Below are 19,502 nucleotides of genomic sequence, written 5' to 3' on the forward strand. Positions count from 1 at the left end.
AAAAAAAACACAAAGAAATGGAGAGGTTTCCATGCTCATGGCTAGGAATAATACACATTATCAAGATGGTCATCCTAACCAAAGCAATTTTCAGAATCAGTGCAACCCCACTAAAGATTCCAATGGCATTATTCAAAGAAATAGAACAAATGTTTCTGAAATTCATAAGAAACAACAAAAACCCCTCCTACTTCCGTACTTCCAACTATAATATGGAGCAATAATATTTGAAACAGAACGGCACTAGAACAAAAGCAAACAGAGACCAAAGGAATAGAATTGAGAGCCCAGAAATAAAGCCATCTATATGTAGACAACTATGACAAAGGAACAAAAATATTCACCAGAACAAAGAAAGCCTCTCCAATAAATGGTGCTGGATTGCAACATACCAAAAAAAAAAAAAAAATGCTAGAACACTATCACATTCCACACACAAAAATAAACTCATAGTGGATAAGTCTCGGATGTAAGACCTGAAATCATTAATACATAGAAGAAAACATAGGCAAAATACTCCAGAATTTAAACTTCAGACACACCTTTGTGTCTGAATCATCTCCAACAGTATGGAAAGCAAAGGAGAAAATAAACACTGGGACTACATCAAAATAAAACCAAAGAGAAACCCTACTGAGTCGAAGGAAAATATTTCACATCAGACATCTGACAAGGGACTGATATCAAAGTGCTACAAAGAGCTCATACAACTCAACAAATATAAACAACCCAATCAAAAAATGGGCAGAAGAGCTAAATAGGCACTTCTTCAAAGAAGATCTGCAGATGGCCAACAGGCATATGAAAAAGAAATATTCATTATCATTTATCATCAGAGAAATGCAAACCAAGAACACATGAAGTAGCACTTCACACCTGTGAGAATGGACATTAAAAAAAAAAGATAAAAACAGAAACAAGTACAGCCAAGGATGTGTAGAAAAAGGGTCCTTCTTATACTTTTGGTAGAAGTGTAGACTGGACTAGCACTTATGGAAAGAAGTTTGGAGACGCCTCAGCAGACTAAAAGTGAATTGACCATATGACCCAGGAATTCTACTCCTAGGTATCTATCCAAAGAACACAAAACACTAATTCAAAAGGAAATTTGCACTTCTATGTTTTATTGGAGCACTATTTACAATAGCCAGGCTATGGAAACAACTACCTATCTCAGGTGAGTGCATTAAAAGATGTGGTAAGCATAAATACAAAATGGAATACACTCAGCAATCAAAAAGATAAACTCATGCCATTGACGGTCACCAGGATGTATCTGAAAGGGATTTTCAACTGTGGGTGCAGTTCCCAGAACAAATTGATAAAATGTTAATTTACACTAAGAAAATTATTCTAGAAATAGCTAATAGAATGAAGACACTGAATGAATAAAGGAAGATTCATACAGTAAACATACTTTTTATCATATGCTTACATGAACAAGACAGAAAGGTAGAAAATGGAAAGCATTTATGGACAGGCTCTCTTTGGGGAACAAAGAGATCTGTTTACTTTTGAGCAAAGAGAAGGCTTTACAGGCACAGGGCCTCCCTGGTACCCAAAGGATTAAGACTCAGCACTATCACCACTATAGCTTTGATCCCTGAGCTGAGAACACCCACATAAGCATCTGTTTCTGGTGAATTCTTTTACCCAACCCCTATCCTACTGACCACTGACCTACATGCCAGTTTTCCTACACAAACACACACAAAAAAGTAAATATCCTTTGTTCTTTAAAAAAAAAAAAAAAAAAAGGGCCCTCCCTGGTGGTGGTGCAGCGGGTTAAAGCACAGCACTGAGAATCTAAAACCACTTTCTCATGAGTTCGATCCCCGCCTGTCCCCGGAGGAGATCCACATAGCGAGCAGACCTCTCCTGACCCGCCCGCTGCTCCCCTCAGCAGTGTACTTCGTTGATCTGCCTGTTCTGTTCCCCACTCTGTCTCTGGTGAATCCTCTCACCCTCCACATCTCTGGCCTGTACCCCAGTTCCATATGAATAAATAAATAAATCTTTAAAAAAAAAAAAGCCAGGCACAAAAATAAGGACCGTTTGCCAACCTGTGGATTCAACAAGCACCAGTGGCATTAGTGGTGGGTACGATCTTAACACATAAGAAGAATGTTGCCAAAAAGAACTAGATTTTAAACAATTTCTACTTACCTTCTCTGGCAAAATATTCCAGGTGTTCTAATGTCTCTTGTACAAAGATAGAATCTTTTGAAAGTCTTTCATAAATAACTGTATCCTGTCCAAAAAAGAAAAAAAAATCCTGTGATTAACATGTAAGTCTGCTAATCAGAAATCTAAATACTACCTCATATTTTTACTACATCAATAGAGGTGATAGAGTTCAAGCAGCCCCAGTGAAGTTCTCCTATGCCAACTCCTCATCCAAAATGTGGCGTATAATTTGACGCCAGCCTCAACTGCTAAGCTGTGGTCAAGCATTAGTTAAGCACTGACTATGTAAGGACTATGGTTGAGACAAGGCTACCAGTCAGGAATCGTTCTGTTTGCTTTTCGAATATGTAGGTAATTTTCTGTTCCACTCCATTCACCAAAATATTCTAAAGGATTTCCTACAAGTGACTGAAGCATAGAAGGAAAGAGTTATTATGAATAATGAATCCCAGTACTTACAGCCCCTTTGCAGTACAGACGGAGATTTCCTGTAGGAGTTCGTACAATTACAGACATCCTTTTCCTATAACTAAAACGTTATTAAAAGTATTAGTTTCCATTTTCCTCTGTAGATGACACTGACACACAAATATCAAAGTCAAAATTACTGTAAAAAGAGTCCTCAGCTGATCAGTAGTGAAAAGGCCAGCATATTGCTTGTTAGTCTTCATTTCTATTCCCAGCTTCTTAAACTGAGAGTCTAAATCTCACATTCTTCAAGTAGTGATATATTTTGCTGTCCTTTTCATTCACTGAAATTTACTCAAATCCATATAATTACTATATATATCATGTACAATGTCACATTCTACATTAGTATTACATAATACTATGTTACATGTAATGTATTGCTTGTGATATTTTACATAATACACATATAAAACAATATATTGTATAATAATTGTACCATATACATATATGTGTATGACTCATGTTATGTGTGTGCATAATACATAGCTAAAACACATATATAACAAGAATTATCTGTACACACCACACAAACATACAGCACTGGGTCTTTTCATGTTCAATCCGCATATCATCACTATCAAGTAGACCTCTTCTCCCCATTTTGCTACACAGAGAAGTCCAAGTATTGACTCAGTAAATACCAGCAATTGTGTACAGTACTGGAAAAATCCTCTGGAATTTTTTTTAATTGTAGATAGAATTTAAATGCATTGCTTTTATACCTGACTAAGTAGTCCAAACAGGTTTGAATGTCTCCCCTCTCCACTTTACCCCACACATTGTCATAGTAAACTGTTTCAAATGGCACTCAGTCCTCACCCATATTACTCCTTCCTACAACTCAAATAACACTGTGCTAGTTAAAGTCCTCTCATGACTTGGGGTTACATATAACTGGCAATTCCTTATCTTGACTGCAAATCCTGCTGTGACGAGATTCCCCAAACTCTCCTTCTGTATTGTTTTTTTCTCTCACTCCACAGCCACTAACTAGATTGATGTTCATTTTGTTTCTTGATGCTGATATCAGTAGCTTTCAGGATCTTGGCTCCAGCTATCCCCTCTGCCTGGAATGCTCTTTTTCACACTTCCTAGGCTTCCTCTTTCCATCTTTTAATATCATCCCAAATCTTACATCTCAGAAAAGCTCACTTGGCAACTCAAAGGTAAATTCGACCCCAACAGCACCATAGTCCAATTCCACCAGATCAAACTATTTAATTTTCTTTGTAGAACTTATCAGGACCTGAAACTCTCATTTGTTATCTGTTTATTATATGCCTCCCTCCATTAGAGATAAGGCCTACAAATGCTGACCTCATAGCCATTCTAGTTAGAAACAGAGAAAAGTGACTGGCATTTGACAGATGCTCAAAAATACTTGTAGCTGTGTAGACTGAATTCTACCCCATTAAGATGAAAATGTGTTTTTACATTCTCTAATGTTCCTTTCACCTCTGGAAATACAGACCATTGATAATTCCAGACACTTTGGAGACAGGTAGATCTGGATTGAATCTTGAGGAACGGGACTCCTACCCTCCTGGAACGTCAGTCTAGTTGGTGAGACAGTCAGTAAGTACCAAACCCGATTTAAAATTTCAGTGCTGGCTGTGATGAGTGCTGGAATAGATGGATATGTGAACCCATTTCAACTCCAAAAGAGAATTCAGCCTAATGAGTGTTAAGAAATGAGAAGTGAGCTGTGTTTAAGTATGGATAGAGGTTAACTAGAATTTCATGATCTTGTATTCAAAGTTTGTATTTACATTACCAAATCTCGATTCAGTAGTTGCAGAAATGGCCCTGGGGAGTACATAAATGGAGTGGGGAAAAAAAAAGTAGCTTACCTTGAAAATTCCAGGATATTAAGAATTTCAAAGGTAAAAATTTTTCCCATCTGTAGAAATGTAAGACAACATACTCTTACTGAAGGAAAAAAATTCCTTTCAAACAACTCACTCTCCCAGTTACAAACAGTTTTACTCTTCACCTACACATCTCTTTAAAAATACATATTTTGGCCCTCCCTGGTGGTGCAGCAGGTTAAAACACAGCACTAAGAAGCTTAAGCCGCTTCCACATGAGTTCTAACCCCACCTGCCCCAGAGGTGACCACATGACACGCAGACCTCTCCTGACCCGCCCACTGCTCCCCTCAGCAGTGTACTTTGTTGACCTGCCTGTTCTGCTCCCCATTCTGTCTCTGGTGAATCTTCTCACCCTCTGCATCTCTGGCCTGTACCCCAGTTCTGTATGAATAAATAAATCTTTAAAAAAATAATACCTATTTTTTTTTTTTACAAGTCTGATGAGATGATGGTGCCCTCCTCTGGTAAGAACATCATTTGTACCTAAGCAATAGTATCACAAATATTTCTGATAATGCAGATTGAAGACTGAACCATCTCTTCAGTCTAAAATCAGCACTTTTGAAACAATTTATAAATACCTGTAGATGTAAGGGATATGTGGAGTGAATAAAACAATAAATTATACAGATCAAATGAAGTCCTTAGTCCTTAGATAATTTGAGGAGATAAACATGGAAAGAGGCAGCACACTGTCAAAGTTTAAATTAGTGAAACATATATTCTTTTATACAACTTCCAGTTACAGCCTTAACTTTCTAGTCAGTTAATCAGGATCAGTTATCCATGATCAATTTATTTCTAAATCTACATGTGTCCAGTTTCACCAATATGACAGTGCAGAATTTCAATTCGAGTCATCATGTACTCTGGATGTAGGAAGGAATGAGTCCCTTTTACCAAAGATTCCACATCTTATAAACAACTCTAACCATTGCACATCTGCCATCTACATTGCATTGCTTTGTTTGTTTCACCATAATATCAAAGTTTTGTGGTAAGTAGTCATCAAGATATGAAGAGATAACAAAGAGAGAGAGAGAATCAATTCACCAAAAGATAGTTTGAAGCATTTCAAATTTGACAGGAGAAATATATGTATTTGTTGAACATCTGATATCTCTTTGGCTTGCTATTAAGCACAACCTCTGTACCAAGCAGTAATTCTAACTACTTTACTATATTAATTCACTTAATCCTCACAAGGACCCTGTAACATGCATGATGAGAAATGGTGGCAAACACAGAGAAATTACAGGACAAACCCAAAAATAATGTCAGGGAAGATGCGGGGCTGGGGACTCCGAGGTCTGACTCTGAACTGCTGTTATCTTTGTGTCTCTCTGGAAGAGCGAGGGCATGACACTGTTGGGAGTACAGAGGAGGCTACTCACAGCTTCTATAGTGACAGAGGATGGTGTTCTGGTAGTGAAAACAAAGCCAAGTTTCTTTGCTCCCTTCACTAACGCTGCTTCATCTGTCAATGAAAAGTCTGCATTAATGGAGCAAATGTATTAGCACTGCATTTAGTAGAATACAGATTTCCATTCTCCAGTATTAAAATACTCGATCATTTTTTAAACTTGGGGTTTTTGATCCAAATGTGATCCTCTGTGCTTCAGGGCACCAGATAGTGTTCATAAAAAAAGGAAATTGAGTGAAATGGGGTCTTTTTCAGTGGAGCCAAGATAAAATATCACCAGTCTGAAAGTGAAATACTTTCTCAGTACTCATTATGGTCCTGCTTGCTGTCCAAGCCATGAGTAGCATTAGTAACATCAACACTCTGAAGTGTTGCAGGCCTTAGCTTTGCTCTTCTTGACTGAGCGCATTTTTGGACATGTCAGTAGGGGAGTACAGCCACTTACATACCATTGAAGGAAAAGTCTCTATCTTTGACCGAGCACGCAGCTTCAGGAGGGACCACATGGAGCACTGACGAGGAAGGAGAAGACTGCCTGGCCAGCCAGGCCAGCCCAGTCAACCCTGATGGTCAGTGGGGCGGCACATGTGGCAGCCAGATTGCCCCCCATCCACCCCTGTCTTTTTGAAGACCACCAAATATGCTACTGAACCCTGACTTCCTGAGCTACTCCCTCCCACACCCACTTCCTAAGAAGATTTTTGGGGGTGTGGGGCGTAGCAGACCACAACTGCAGCACTGCACCATACCACAGATGCACCCTAACTGGTAAGAACTTGAGAGAAAGAGAAAAAAGGAGCAACCAGGGAAGCAGTAAGAGCATCACCTCTCCCTAGGCTCATCACCTGCCAGGTGCTCTCCATGTACACACCACCTACCTGGGGAGGAAGCCTGGTAGATGATATTATCCCCATTTCTTTCTGGAATAACAGTGTGACACACACATAACATGGTAAGAAATTCTTTTATGTATTCATCTGTGGGCTATAAAAAAAAAGGCACAGAGCTAATAAGTCTCTTCCAATACCAGCAAAATAAGTGTGAAATTTGTGCAACTGAAGCTTCTTTCTGTTCAGCTACAAGCAGTCAGATGCCAGCTAAAAACCGTATTGTGCTTTCCAAATATGTTTGTGACATGGCTACCAAGTCCAGGACACTATAGGTTGCTGGAGAGACCACTAAGAATCAGACAACCCTCCCCTCTTAGAGCTTCTATTCTTCTTAAGAATACAAGTTTTCTTGAAGTTGAAGGAAAAAAAAATGGGCTATAATAAAGACAACAGCAGCCAATTTTAGATAGGTGGTTCAGGAAAAAAAGATTATTGAAATCATGTTTTAATTGAAATCTAGAAGGAAAGGCTAGTTAGCTGTGCCAGTTTACATGTGACAATAGCACTTAGTAAACAAAGGAAATAACACTTTAAAGCCCCCAAATTAAGGAATAGAGTCATATGTTTGTGGTGCTTCAAGACCTGTGTGACTTTGGTATCTTTATTAAGGTGAACGATGACACAGGGTGAGGTTGGAAGGAAAACCACAGTAATGAGCTTGGGCTTTAACTTAAATGTGATGTTAGTCCTCAGAAAATTTTAGAAGCAATGGAAGGACATATGTGGATTTATGTTTGAAAAGACCACTATTGCTTTTGACAAGATCAGTATTTTAAATAAAGTAGGTCAATAGCTTGAAACAGGTAGGTAAAGATAGGTATAGGTGCAGTGAAAGCAAACACCTTAAAAGCAAATAGAAGTGATCTTCCATAGTTGGTCCACAGTAAAGAGTTTTGTGTAATGTTTGAGTTCTCTCACACTAAGTTCAGTGCTCAGTTCACATGGGTATATGGACTCTGATATATTATCATCAACAATTTGTATATGCTTTCTCTTTTTTCTGAGCTCAGAAAGGTGTGTGTTTTAGGAAAATATATATATGTGTCAAAGCTATAGAGCATTACATCATTGACTAGAATGGAGACAACACACTTACATGGCCATTCTTTAAGTTCTCCAGTAATGCTGGATCATTAAAACCACAGGAATCTAAGATGGAAGATGGCTGACTGAAGAAGAGCAAAGAAGCATCTTGTTAACAAAACATTCCTGACAACACCAGTTTGTAATTAGAAATTCTAAAGCAAACAAATTGCCTTATCCATTTTAGTAAGTCACACTTTAAACGTCTATAAAAATAGATAGCAAATATTTATAGCACTGTCAACTGCCATATGCTCTCAGGCCCCTACTTGCAATGGGCATTCAAAAATGCCTGAAACTTGTATTAAAAACTGTACAGTTAGAAGAATTTGAGAAAGAGTAACCACAAAAGCAATAAATTAAGCACAATATTTTTAATTCTTTGAGCACCACATGGGAAAGATCTGTCCGGGGTGCTCCCTGGAGGTTTGAACAATGAGTGTCCTGGCAAAGAAGAAAAGAATGTTGGCAAATTTAAGTTTTCTGCACCAACATCACTTGGGTTTGACTGACTTGTAAGGGAGATGAATGGGGAAGCCAACAGTTACAAAGAGTACAGATATAAAGCTCCTTAGTGATAGAATAAACCATAATCTTTATCACTTACAAGTTTTCATATAGGTTATATTAAGTTTCAATCTCATTTAACTATAGCTATGCTGTTATAAATTCAGATACATTTTGAAATTAATAAAGTTTAATTTTATAAAGAAAAAGAAGAAAATTCCAACAGAGTGTGGCATTAAGAACACTTACCCATAAACTATACCTGCTATAGTACACATCTTAAGTGTCATAATATTGCGAGTGAGGGTTCCTGTTTTATCAGAAAATAAGTATTTTACCTGAACCAAAAAAAATATATATATATATCAGCATGAAATGATCCAAATTTCAATTGTTTTAGGGCAAAACGAAAATTATTTCTCTTTTAATACTTAAAATGTGAATTTTTAGAAAACAAGAATTTCCACTTGCAGGAATTTTGCCATTAATATTTTTACTTTGTTGAGAGGTCATACTCTTTATTTTACATAGTAACTGTGAACCTATGGAAATATACAAATGAACGTTTGGATTGTCAAAACTATGAAAATCAGAAATTTAAGTTTGATTTCTTAACCACAAGAATTTTATCAAAAGCACTTAAAGAACATTAGGTAGGTAGGTAGAATGATATGGATGGATGGAGAAAGAGACTCATGTCAATATAATATGTATATCAGATTAAAAAAATTCAAACTAATTTTAATCATGACCATAAATATAATGATCATTTTAAAAAATATATGTATTCAATTATTTATGCATACAGAACTGGGGCACCAGCCAGAGGCAGTGGGGGGAGAGAGGAGCCACCAGAGACAGAGTATGGTGCAGAACAGGCAGATCACTAAAATACACTGCCAAGGGGAGCAGCAGGAGGGCCAAAAGAGGTCTGCCATGCCATGTGGGTCACCTCTGTGGCCAGGAGTAGAACTCGTACTGCAGGGCTGTGATAGCCTCATAGTCTTGCATCTCAACCCATTACACCACCCAGGAGAGCCCCATCTTGCTCATTTCTAAAGATAAATGAAATTCTGTAGATGACCATTTCTGCTCAACAGATAATGTGAAGTGCTATGGAGTTAAACAGTTTTAAGATCTCTCTATTATATAAGAAGAAAAAGATAGAAACATTAGATTCCATTAAATATACTAACAAAAAATGATAAAATTCCAAAGCTATCATGTAAGTACACAAAAACACATTTATAAAATGTGATTTTTTAGAGTCTCATGCGCTACCAACTGAGCTATCTGGGCTGCCAATGGGATTTTTTAAAAGAAAATCAAGGATGGAAAGCGGCTCAGCAAATAAAAATTAAGACCAAAAATGCAATCACAATACCAAACACAACAAATGATAAAAGTAAGGGTAGAAGGATGTTAAGTAATGATAGAAGAAAAGATTTACAAGGACAAATGGCAACAAGGAACGTGTGCAAACTATAAGTAAACAGATAAAATCAAAAAAAGTGATGAAACAAAAAATATTTAAGAAAATTTGGAACAATTCTTTCAGTATTTCAGATTCTTTGAGATGTTAATTTCAGATTTGAGTAGATAACATAAAAGAAAATGGGAAAAAAAAACGTAGAAGAAAATGTTAACCATAAGTGCTTGATTATTAAAGAAGGAAAGTGAAAAGTGAAAAAAAAATGCTCTTTTTAAGAAAGTACAGAGAAAATGAAAGGAACCAGTTGGAGGAACTAATATAAATACATCAATCATAGAAATCATAGGAACATTCTGAAGGAAAAGTGAGTGTGAGAGTAAGTGTGTGTATCTTTGTAATATTAAAATCATCTCATATAACTACCTCTACAGGATATTTATTACATGTTCCTTGCAATTCTAACAAATTAAGAAAGCCAAAATGGAGAATTTCCTAGTAAAATATAGATTGCAAATTAAAATAAGAAGTGCAATTGGGAAGACAAGTAAAGATCTATATTGAAAAGGGCAAAAGAGACCTTCCATCCTTTTAAGTAATATAATAGTTTACTTTTTACATTATTTTGTACCTTTTTCCATCTCAGTTGTAATCCCGTTGGCTTCCCATCACCAAATCACCCTTGTGTCATCACCACAGTCCAGTGCACTTCCTCCCCCCACCACTTTTGATCCCATTCCCCACTCCATCCCCATAAAATGAAGAGACCTTCATTTTGTGTAATGTTATGACTAAATAACATGAACTTTCCTTCTGATGAACACTAGAGTAATGAAGGTAAAATATAAAAACTAATGTTTTAAAATGTTTCAGTTTTCCCAGAAGTAAATAATCCTCAGAAGTCAAATTCAGAATAGAGAAAGTTATTTTCTCTGAGTGTCAAGCCCTAGATACATTAAATCTTCACCTTGAAGGCACACAGGAGTCAGAAGGTAGTCGGTTACACAGGTAGAAAGTCTAATAGAATATCCCTCATAATTCTGGCTAAAGGAGTAGAGTCCTCAAAGTAAAAGTGAAAGAGAATGAGTTTGCATAAGTAAATCTTGAAGCAGGGTGAAAGAATGAGTTTCTCTTGAGAATGTTAACAAAATTTGGCTTCTCTGAGGCCTTGTGGCCAATTCTCCTGGTACCTTAAGAAGAGGATTTAAAACAGTCATATGATTGGCAGAGGTAAATGCAAATGCTTTCTGTACAAATGCAGCTTCAACCCAGCCCTCAAAGAATTCCTACCAAAAAAAATTCCAAGGGTCATAGGTTCATAATCAAACTAAAACACCTAAAATGAAAACCAGCAGAAAAATAAGAAATAGAATCAGATCCACAAATAATTAGAATCAGAGTATAATTTATTAGAATCAGAATTTAAAATAACTAGGTTTTATGTGTGCCCTTTTAAAGAACAGTTTAAACACATGAAAAAGGAAAAGGGAAATAAAAATAAATGATATATATATTTTTCTTGACAAGACAAGGAAGAGATTCGGGAAGGTGATGATGTCAGAGGAAGCTCCCTACTTCACTCCAGGGGTAATGGACTAAGTGTCCAGATAGGCACTGGACTCATAGGACCCCACAATGCTGGCAATTCAGAGTGTCACACAAAATCTGGGAATCAATACTGACTGCACAACAGAAGAGACTCTAACAAAATTTAAATCAGGCAACAAAAGTGTGAGTGTGGAGAGGCTTCACCACAGAGAAAACTGGTTCTTTTCCACACCTAGAGGAAAGACAAATCTGCTGTGGATCTAACCATGATGGGAGATAGAGGTGAGAGTTCTCAGCTGAGCCAGGCAAACAAGGCCTGAGGTGAAGAAGACACAGCTCCCTTCAGAAGGCACAGTTCCCCCACCCATTTGTCTCTGAAGTGGGCAGGTATGAGGACCAAACAGATACAGTGAAACTGCTTTGGAAAGCACCAGGGAAAGGTGTGGGCAGAAACCTGGTGGAGCTTACAACAGTAACAGCCTCAAGTCAGGCAAAAGCTCCCCAGCAAGAGACTTCCTGGACCCTCTTCCACCCTCAGAAGACCCAGCTAGAAGTTAGTTCTCCCTGGCATACAGTGCCATCTACTGGAAAAGTAGAAGCTCTGTACCCTTAATTTTAAAATAATAATAATAATAATAGTTTATATCATTTTGCCCCTTTTTCTACAAAGACATGTGTCCTATCAGATACAGAATAGAAAATTGCCATGGTAAACAAAATTCAAAGAAGTGCAAGAAAATAGAAAAGATGATCAGATATACAAGAAAACTCTAAAAACAGAGGAATATCCTAGAAATAAAACCAATAAACAAAAGACTGAAAATGAAAGTTTCACTAAAAATATAATGGATATGTAGGGTGGAAAAAATGTCAATAGACAAGGTAAAAAATTGTGGAGAAAGCACCAATGGAAGGTTGAATCCATGACTTTGAAGCTGGTAATGCAGAGAATACTGATGGAAGAAGAAAGAGATAAAGGAAATAAAAAGTAAACACTTAGAGAATTACCTGATTCAAAGAGAGAAGGCAATATAAGAATAATGGTATCTCAAAAATGGGAACGAGAAAGAATAGAGAATTTTTTTACATAAGTAATACAGGAAAATGTCCAAACACGGAGAAGGAATTAAATATAAAATTCCACGCAGCTAAAGAAACACCCCATTGTCTAAACAGAGTAAGGGCACAACCTTCCACAATGTATGGGACACAGCATAAACAGCACTAAGAAAGATTTATATATCAACACAGGCTGACATCAAGAAAAAGAGTCCAAATAAATAACCTTAAATCTCACCTTAAAGAACTAGAAAAATAATAGACAAAGCCAAAAGCCTATAAATGGAATGAAATTTTTAAAAATTAGAGCAGTTAAATGAAAGAGAAATCAAAAAGATAGTCCAGAAAACTAATGAACTAAAAATTGATTCTTTGAAAGATTAAGCAAAATGGAGAAACAGGGTCACAAAGAGGGGAAAACTCAGATAAATAGTATCAGAAATGAAAGAAGTTACACACACATATCTCACCAATTCAGAAGCATAGAAGTAGAGATTACTATGAACATTTGTATGTTAGTAAGTTGAATAACCTAAAAGAAATGGACACATTCAAGAATTGAGACCAATTACTAGCTAGGAAATTAAAGCAGTAATCAAAAGTTTCCTTAAAAACAAAATTCCAGTGCCACATGGCTTTATTAGTGAGTTCTGCCAAACCTTTAAAGATGAATTATCCTGATCAGATTCTTCAAAAAATTTGAGAAAAAAATGATATTTCCAAACAGATTTTATGAGAGCAACATTACATAGGACCAAAATCACACACACACACACAAAAAAACCCTACAGACTAATTTCCCTAATGAACATAGAGGCAAAAATCCTCAATAAAATCTTAGCAAACCAAGTCCAACAGTGTATTAAATGTATTATACATGACACCCAAGTGAGATTTATTGCTGGAACACAAGATGGTTCAATATCTGTATACCATTACCTTAACAAAAGGAAAGAGAAAAATCCATATGGCTATATTCATAGGTGCCCAGAAAGCATGTGATGAAATTCAATGTCCATTTATCATTAAAACCCTCAAACAACTGAAGGTAAATAGTGAGACATCTCTCAATATAATAAAGACCATACATGACAAACCTACAGCTAGCATCATTCTCAATGGTGAAAAACTGAAAGCTTTCCCAATAAGATCTGATTCAAGATAAAGCTGTCCACTTCCACCACTACGATTCAGCATAGGACTGGTAGTCCTGGATAGAACAGTCAGGCAAGAGAAAGACAAAAGGAATGTAATCTGGGAAAGAAGCAAAATTGTCTTTGTTTGCAGCTATATGAGAATATACATTGATCATCGTACAGACTCTGTGGAAAAGCTAATTAAAGCAATAAACCAGGGCCTCCCAGGTGACCTAGAGGTTTAGTCTCAGTGCTATCGCCACTATGGTCTGAGTTCAGTGCAGCAGACCTTTCCTGTCTCTACTGGTGCTCCCTTAGCTGTGCCTTTCAGCAAATAGCCTGTTCTGCTCCTCACTCTGTCTCTGGTGAATCCTCTCACCCCCACCCCAATCACTGCACCTCTGGCCTACATCCCAATTCTTTTATGCAAGAATATTAGGAAATAAAAGAGACAGCATAATAAACCACTTATCTAAATGTCTGCTGGTAAGTTGGTATTATTCATGCCTCTTATTATATTGCAATCTAGAAACTCTAACTCCTTTTACTCCATCATTTATCAGCAGGATTCCAAGTTAGAGTCTACCCAGAATAATTTGCAGCAAAAAAATTAGAAGCTATACTATTACCCTTTCAGAGCTTTGGACAGATGCATGAGTTTAGCAGGTGTGAAATTTTGCAGCAGCCGCTAGAAGCTCCTCTTGAGTGCCATCTGCCTCAAGGAACCAGGACATGCCCACTATTGGCAGGTCCCAGGCTGCCTGTAACTCCATGAAAACTAGCTGAAAAACCTAGAGTTAACCCAAGTTTTCCCTATCTGCCCTTCCAGCTTTATTTCACTCTTTCATGAACATGTGACCACCTGCATTCTTTCTATTCTACTTGCAACCCATGATGCAATAGTATCAATATTTGAACAAATTCTGTTGTTGAGTCTCCACAAGGTATCAATCCTATGAACTATAATCTGTCACTGAATATGGCATCTTAAATTTTGCTCCCTAGATCCACCTCCTTGGGAGCTCCTATCACACGGCCCAGTCCCAGAAGGGCCCTCACCTGCCCAAGCTCTTCATTCAGATTGGATGTTCTGGCCATTGCATAGACATTATTTTTTTTGTAATGCATATCTTCATCCTGCAAGAAACGAACACAACAGCCAAGCCACAGTCAGAACTAGGCTTGACATGTCTTCAGGGTGGCTCTACTGCTATTTTTCTTTTCATGTGCCTGACATTGAGAAAGAATTCGTAAAAAAAAAAGCCTAGAATATTTAGATTTGAGCAATACATGCTATATTATCACATATGTTGGGAGAGTTGGTTCAAGAAAAGCAGTGCCATGGAGAAGCAAATTTTGCTGTGCTGATAACTTAGAATTGGAAGGTGACCTTCAAATCCTAGCTCAGTCTCAGACATGCTGTAGGACTTTGGGTGTGTCTTGCCTACCATAACTACAAAATGGGAGTAGTTCCACAGATCTCACAGCTGTGATGATTAAATGATAATGCATTTGAAAGTATTTTGTCTCACTCTGAGGTTGTTGAAATAATGATGGTAGTAAGACACTGACACATTGAGAGGATAGCTATAATGTGACCTTTTCTTTTAAAAAAATATGAAAAATTACAACCCTACATTCAAATTGAAAATGTGTTTAGTCTCAACTTATTAAGAACTAACTACTGTCAACACAAGGTTGTTACCTAAGAAACCTTCTCCTGCATCTGAAGTGATTCTGTAATGACTCTGCCACTCTCTCCCTCTTTCTCTCTCTCTTTATATATATATATATATATATATACACACACACACACACACATCATTCTTCATTTTCTGCATTTTTCCATCTCAGTTGTAATCCCCGTGGACTTCCCACCACCACTTCACCCGTGCGCCATCACCACAGTCCTGTGTGCTCTTCCCACCTGTTTTGCTATTGTTCCCCTCTCCTTCTCTCCTGTTACTCTTGCCAAAATCCAGAAATCTACAGGATGTAATCTCCCACTATGAACATCTTAAATGTTAGTGGCTTAAGTATTTCTCTACAGTGACAGCCAAGCTGCTATCTCTTAAATCTTTCTTATCAGGTGGAAAAGAACAGAAATGGAACAAATGGGGGACCTGGCAGAGAAATCAGGTTCTGCTGAGTCAGCTGACAGCAATGCTGTGCTGGTTGACAGCTCCTCTGGCCTCCTGGCTCCACTGGCCCCTTGTAGGGATTTAGTTACTCTGATTGGTACAGAGAAAACCTACTCAATAGAGATCTTTTTAAAACTGATTTTAGTACTCACCCAGTTTATAAATAGTGCCTGAGTGTATTTCACCATTTCTAAAGTCACCAACAGACTAATTGGGATGAGATTGTTGTATAAGATGATGAACACTAATATGTCAAACCCAAAGCTATGGGGCTTGGAATCTGTGGAAGAAAATCAGAGGAAACAGATCTGTTTTAGGACGCATCTTTATTCCTATTTGTTTGCATTAGTACTTCTTAAAATTATAAAGTTATAATTAAAAGTATAATTTAGTATAATAGAGCTGGAAAACATTAAGCACCAACCATCGGATAGGGTAGGTGGGAAAAATGAAGATACAAGATTTAATAAAACAGAGATTAATAAAATTAATAAGATTTAATAATACACAGAGTGTCCTACTAAGCACCTGGCTCTCAGGGTGTTTCCGATGTAGCCTAAGTAAGATGCATCAGTAATTAAAGTGCCATGTGTTCCTGAGAGCACTGAATATAGAGTGAGGCAACAGACCAGAAAGCATAGGAAAGGGTTACAGAAAAGGAAGTGAGCAACATTTTGAAGAAGGGACTTTATTAAAGGCAAGAAACGGAAGAGAGTGAAGCAGAAGTAACAGCAGGTTTATAGTCAATGAGATTATCATTAGTTTTAAAACTCAAAAGCAGGAAAGTGAAGCCAAAAAAAAATTTATAGATGAATAGGACACTTTGTAAAACCAGGTGATGTACTTATTTTTAAACTGGCGTCTTTAAGAAAAGGTCATTTTCAATTAAGAATTCAACCTAATGTCCCCAAAATTTTCTTTAAATACACTAAAAGGTGTTTAGGGAACAAATATATTTTGATTTATTTATGTCTTTCTGAAAACTGAGTCTCAGCCTTATATGTAAAATAGACCTAACAGTTATGAGAAAATGGTTTATCACCGAAGAGAACTAAACATAATATATAAAGAAGATAATTTTAACACAAATCTGTATACAGACAAAATTAATTTTTAATTGAAATTTTATATTCATATTTGAGATTACTTGTAGTTTAGAATAGTAGCTACATATAAATTTCTAAATTCCACCAACCTAAAAGTGAAGTTTAATTGACTATCACATCTATTTAGACTCCTGTTATCTTGAGTTTGCTAACTTTCCCTTATTTGCAATGGCGATATTTTATACTTATGGTATTATTTTATGATTATAAATATTCTTTTAGGAAAACTAAAGGCAGATATTTTTACAGCCTTTTTATGGACAGAAAACTGGAGACATATGCATTGCTTTACTAGATTTATTAATGACTGAAAATGCAGTTACAGCTTTAATAATCCAATGTCCTATTCTTCTAAAATAGAGTTTCCTAGGCAGATTGGAATAGTCAGAGACAATTATGGTTTCTTATTCCAAACCACCAACTTCTGTGCATTTTAGTACACACAGAGAATCTAGAAAACAAGGAATTGGACTAGAATTCTGTTCCACTCTACAGTTAAAACTTTTAGCAAATCAATGGCTGAGTTCCTAATATGAAAAGACACTATCCCTGGAATTAAGGATACAAATATTTCTGTCCTGAAAAATTCAGTCTGGTTTAGATTTGGGGAAAGGAGCATTCAGAATATAATTATAAATGCAATGATCCTATCAAGGATATTTTATAGAAGCCAACGAGAACTCCTAACTTTAAAAAAAAAAAGTAGACGGAGGATAGGACATGAAAAAATGTTCCTTGAGGTGGTAATGCCTTATCTTAACTTTAAAACTAGTGACAAATATCTAAGCAAGAAGGGACCAGACACGTATTTGAAGCAGAATAGCCCTGGACCACAGTCTTAGAGATGATGAAGCAGCTAGTGGACTGAAGGAGTCCAAAAAGAAGTCCTCTGTGAAGAGAGAATATGTTCTTAGGAAGAAGTGTTGAAATATGAAGCGATAGAGATAAGGCCAGTTTATAAAAAGTCTGATGTGCCAGAATAAAGGATGTTTGCCTTGACCTTGTAGTCAGAAGTCAGAAAATATTACTCTAATAATCCAACGATATATATTTTAGGTTTTGTGGGCCATCCACATAGTTTCTGTTTTAAGTATTCAACTCAAAGTATGAAAACAACTGCCAACAATACATGAACAAGTGTAGCTGTGTGCCAATAAAACTTTATTTACAAAAACAAGCAGTAGCTTGCCAGCCCACTCCATCAATAGGACACCTCTGTAGCTGTGATACATTCATAATTACTTTTTATATGCATCCTTTTGGCAACAATAGAAAGGATGAATTTTGTGGAACATGAGTAAGAACTGGGCAGCCAGAAAGGACACTATGGTGTTTTCCAGGGATGAAAAGGAGAGTTCACAGAATCAGCAAGATTTAAAAATGTAGAATCACCAAGATTTTCTGACTGATTCAATGAAGAAAGCTAAAGATTAGAGTGAGGAGGAGAGGCAGAAATTGACAAGGAGGTGTAAGGCTGAGCTTTATGTTCCCACTTTGGATGATGACTGGATGTTGAAAACCAAAAACTAATTTGGGTGAAGATTAATTAATTTTTTATATGCTGAGGTAAGAAACTTACATGGTATCTAGAAAGCAGTAGGCAGGGAGCAAACAAATAGAAGACATCAAATGATGGGTGACAGTTGAAATTATTAGCACAGGTGAGCTCTTCTAGCAGTAGTATCTTATGTAAGAAAATTAGCCCCAAAGAAGCTGAGCAGGTGCTCTGCAGAATACAAGCACAAATGCACATGAATAACTTTTTTTTTTCACAAAATTTCAGAAATATGGACCTAAGTTAAAGAAATCCTGTTGAGACCAGAATGCTGAAAAAAATAGCTGCTAAGTCAAGAGTTTTCATGAAACAAGTAGTTAAGAAAAAAATAATTTTAAGTCAGACAAAGATGTCAGAGACCGAACCAAACAGCAATGTAAAACTGTCTACTAGGCTTGGCAATTAAGACCTTATTCCTAACCATGAGCAACAATTCAATAGACTGGTAGAAGTAGATAGAAGATTTAAATGAGTCCAAGAGGAATCAAGATGTAAGGAAATCGAAGTGGTATAGGTGTGGGTTGTCTCCTCTTTTAAGATATCTGATTGAGGAGGGGATGATATACAGAACATGAAAGTATGAGTGACTTTTGTAAGCTTTTACCTCAAAATCAAGATGTAAGGAAATCGAAGTGGTATAGGTGTGGGTTGTCTCCTCTTTTAAGATATCTGATTGAGGAGGGGATGATATACAGAACATGAAAGTATGAGTGACTTTTGTAAGCTTTTACCTCAAAATAAGATGATACAGTAAACAAGCAAATTTAAATCTGGATTACTTCTTTAAAGACAAACTCTTAGCCTGAACTCAAAATGGGAAGGTAACATCTAAAAACTCAGATTGCATCAGAATGAATTCTCTTTTTTGATTCTCTCAACAAAAGTATATTTTGATTTCTCTATTGCCTAAATGCTTCCAAACAGATTCCCTTAAGCGAAGTTAGATAATATAAAATCCTCAGAAATATATATCATAGTTTATTCTGCAAACATGGAAAAATGTTGTTGTTGTTTTTTTTTAATGCTGAGTAACACCCAGTTTACCGTATGGAATTGTTTACTGGCTAAAGGTCAGTTTGAACACTGAGTCCCCTTG

General features: G+C 36.7%; 1 protein-coding gene across 1 annotated transcript in view; it reads right to left on the bottom strand.

Annotated features, from left to right (window-relative positions):
• The window catches only part of LOC101624014 (phospholipid-transporting ATPase IB-like), a 120,051-nt gene that overhangs the window by 73,579 nt on the left and 26,970 nt on the right, over positions 1-19,502 (bottom strand). Inside the window, exons 11-19 of the mRNA XM_004680321.1 lie at positions 15,898-16,025; positions 14,664-14,741; positions 8,682-8,770; positions 7,939-8,011; positions 6,831-6,936; positions 5,924-6,006; positions 4,509-4,558; positions 2,647-2,716; positions 2,167-2,251 (exon numbers count right to left, since the gene is read on the bottom strand). Coding sequence (XP_004680378.1) covers positions 2,167-2,251; positions 2,647-2,716; positions 4,509-4,558; positions 5,924-6,006; positions 6,831-6,936; positions 7,939-8,011; positions 8,682-8,770; positions 14,664-14,741; positions 15,898-16,025 — 762 coding nt within the window. The remainder of the gene's footprint in view (positions 1-2,166; positions 2,252-2,646; positions 2,717-4,508; positions 4,559-5,923; positions 6,007-6,830; positions 6,937-7,938; positions 8,012-8,681; positions 8,771-14,663; positions 14,742-15,897; positions 16,026-19,502) is intronic.

The sequence above is a fragment of the Condylura cristata genome, unplaced genomic scaffold, assembly GCF_000260355.1.
Source record: "Condylura cristata isolate star-nosed mole 26May11 unplaced genomic scaffold, ConCri1.0 scaffold00010, whole genome shotgun sequence".
In the NCBI taxonomy this organism is placed as follows: domain Eukaryota; kingdom Metazoa; phylum Chordata; class Mammalia; order Eulipotyphla; family Talpidae; genus Condylura; species Condylura cristata.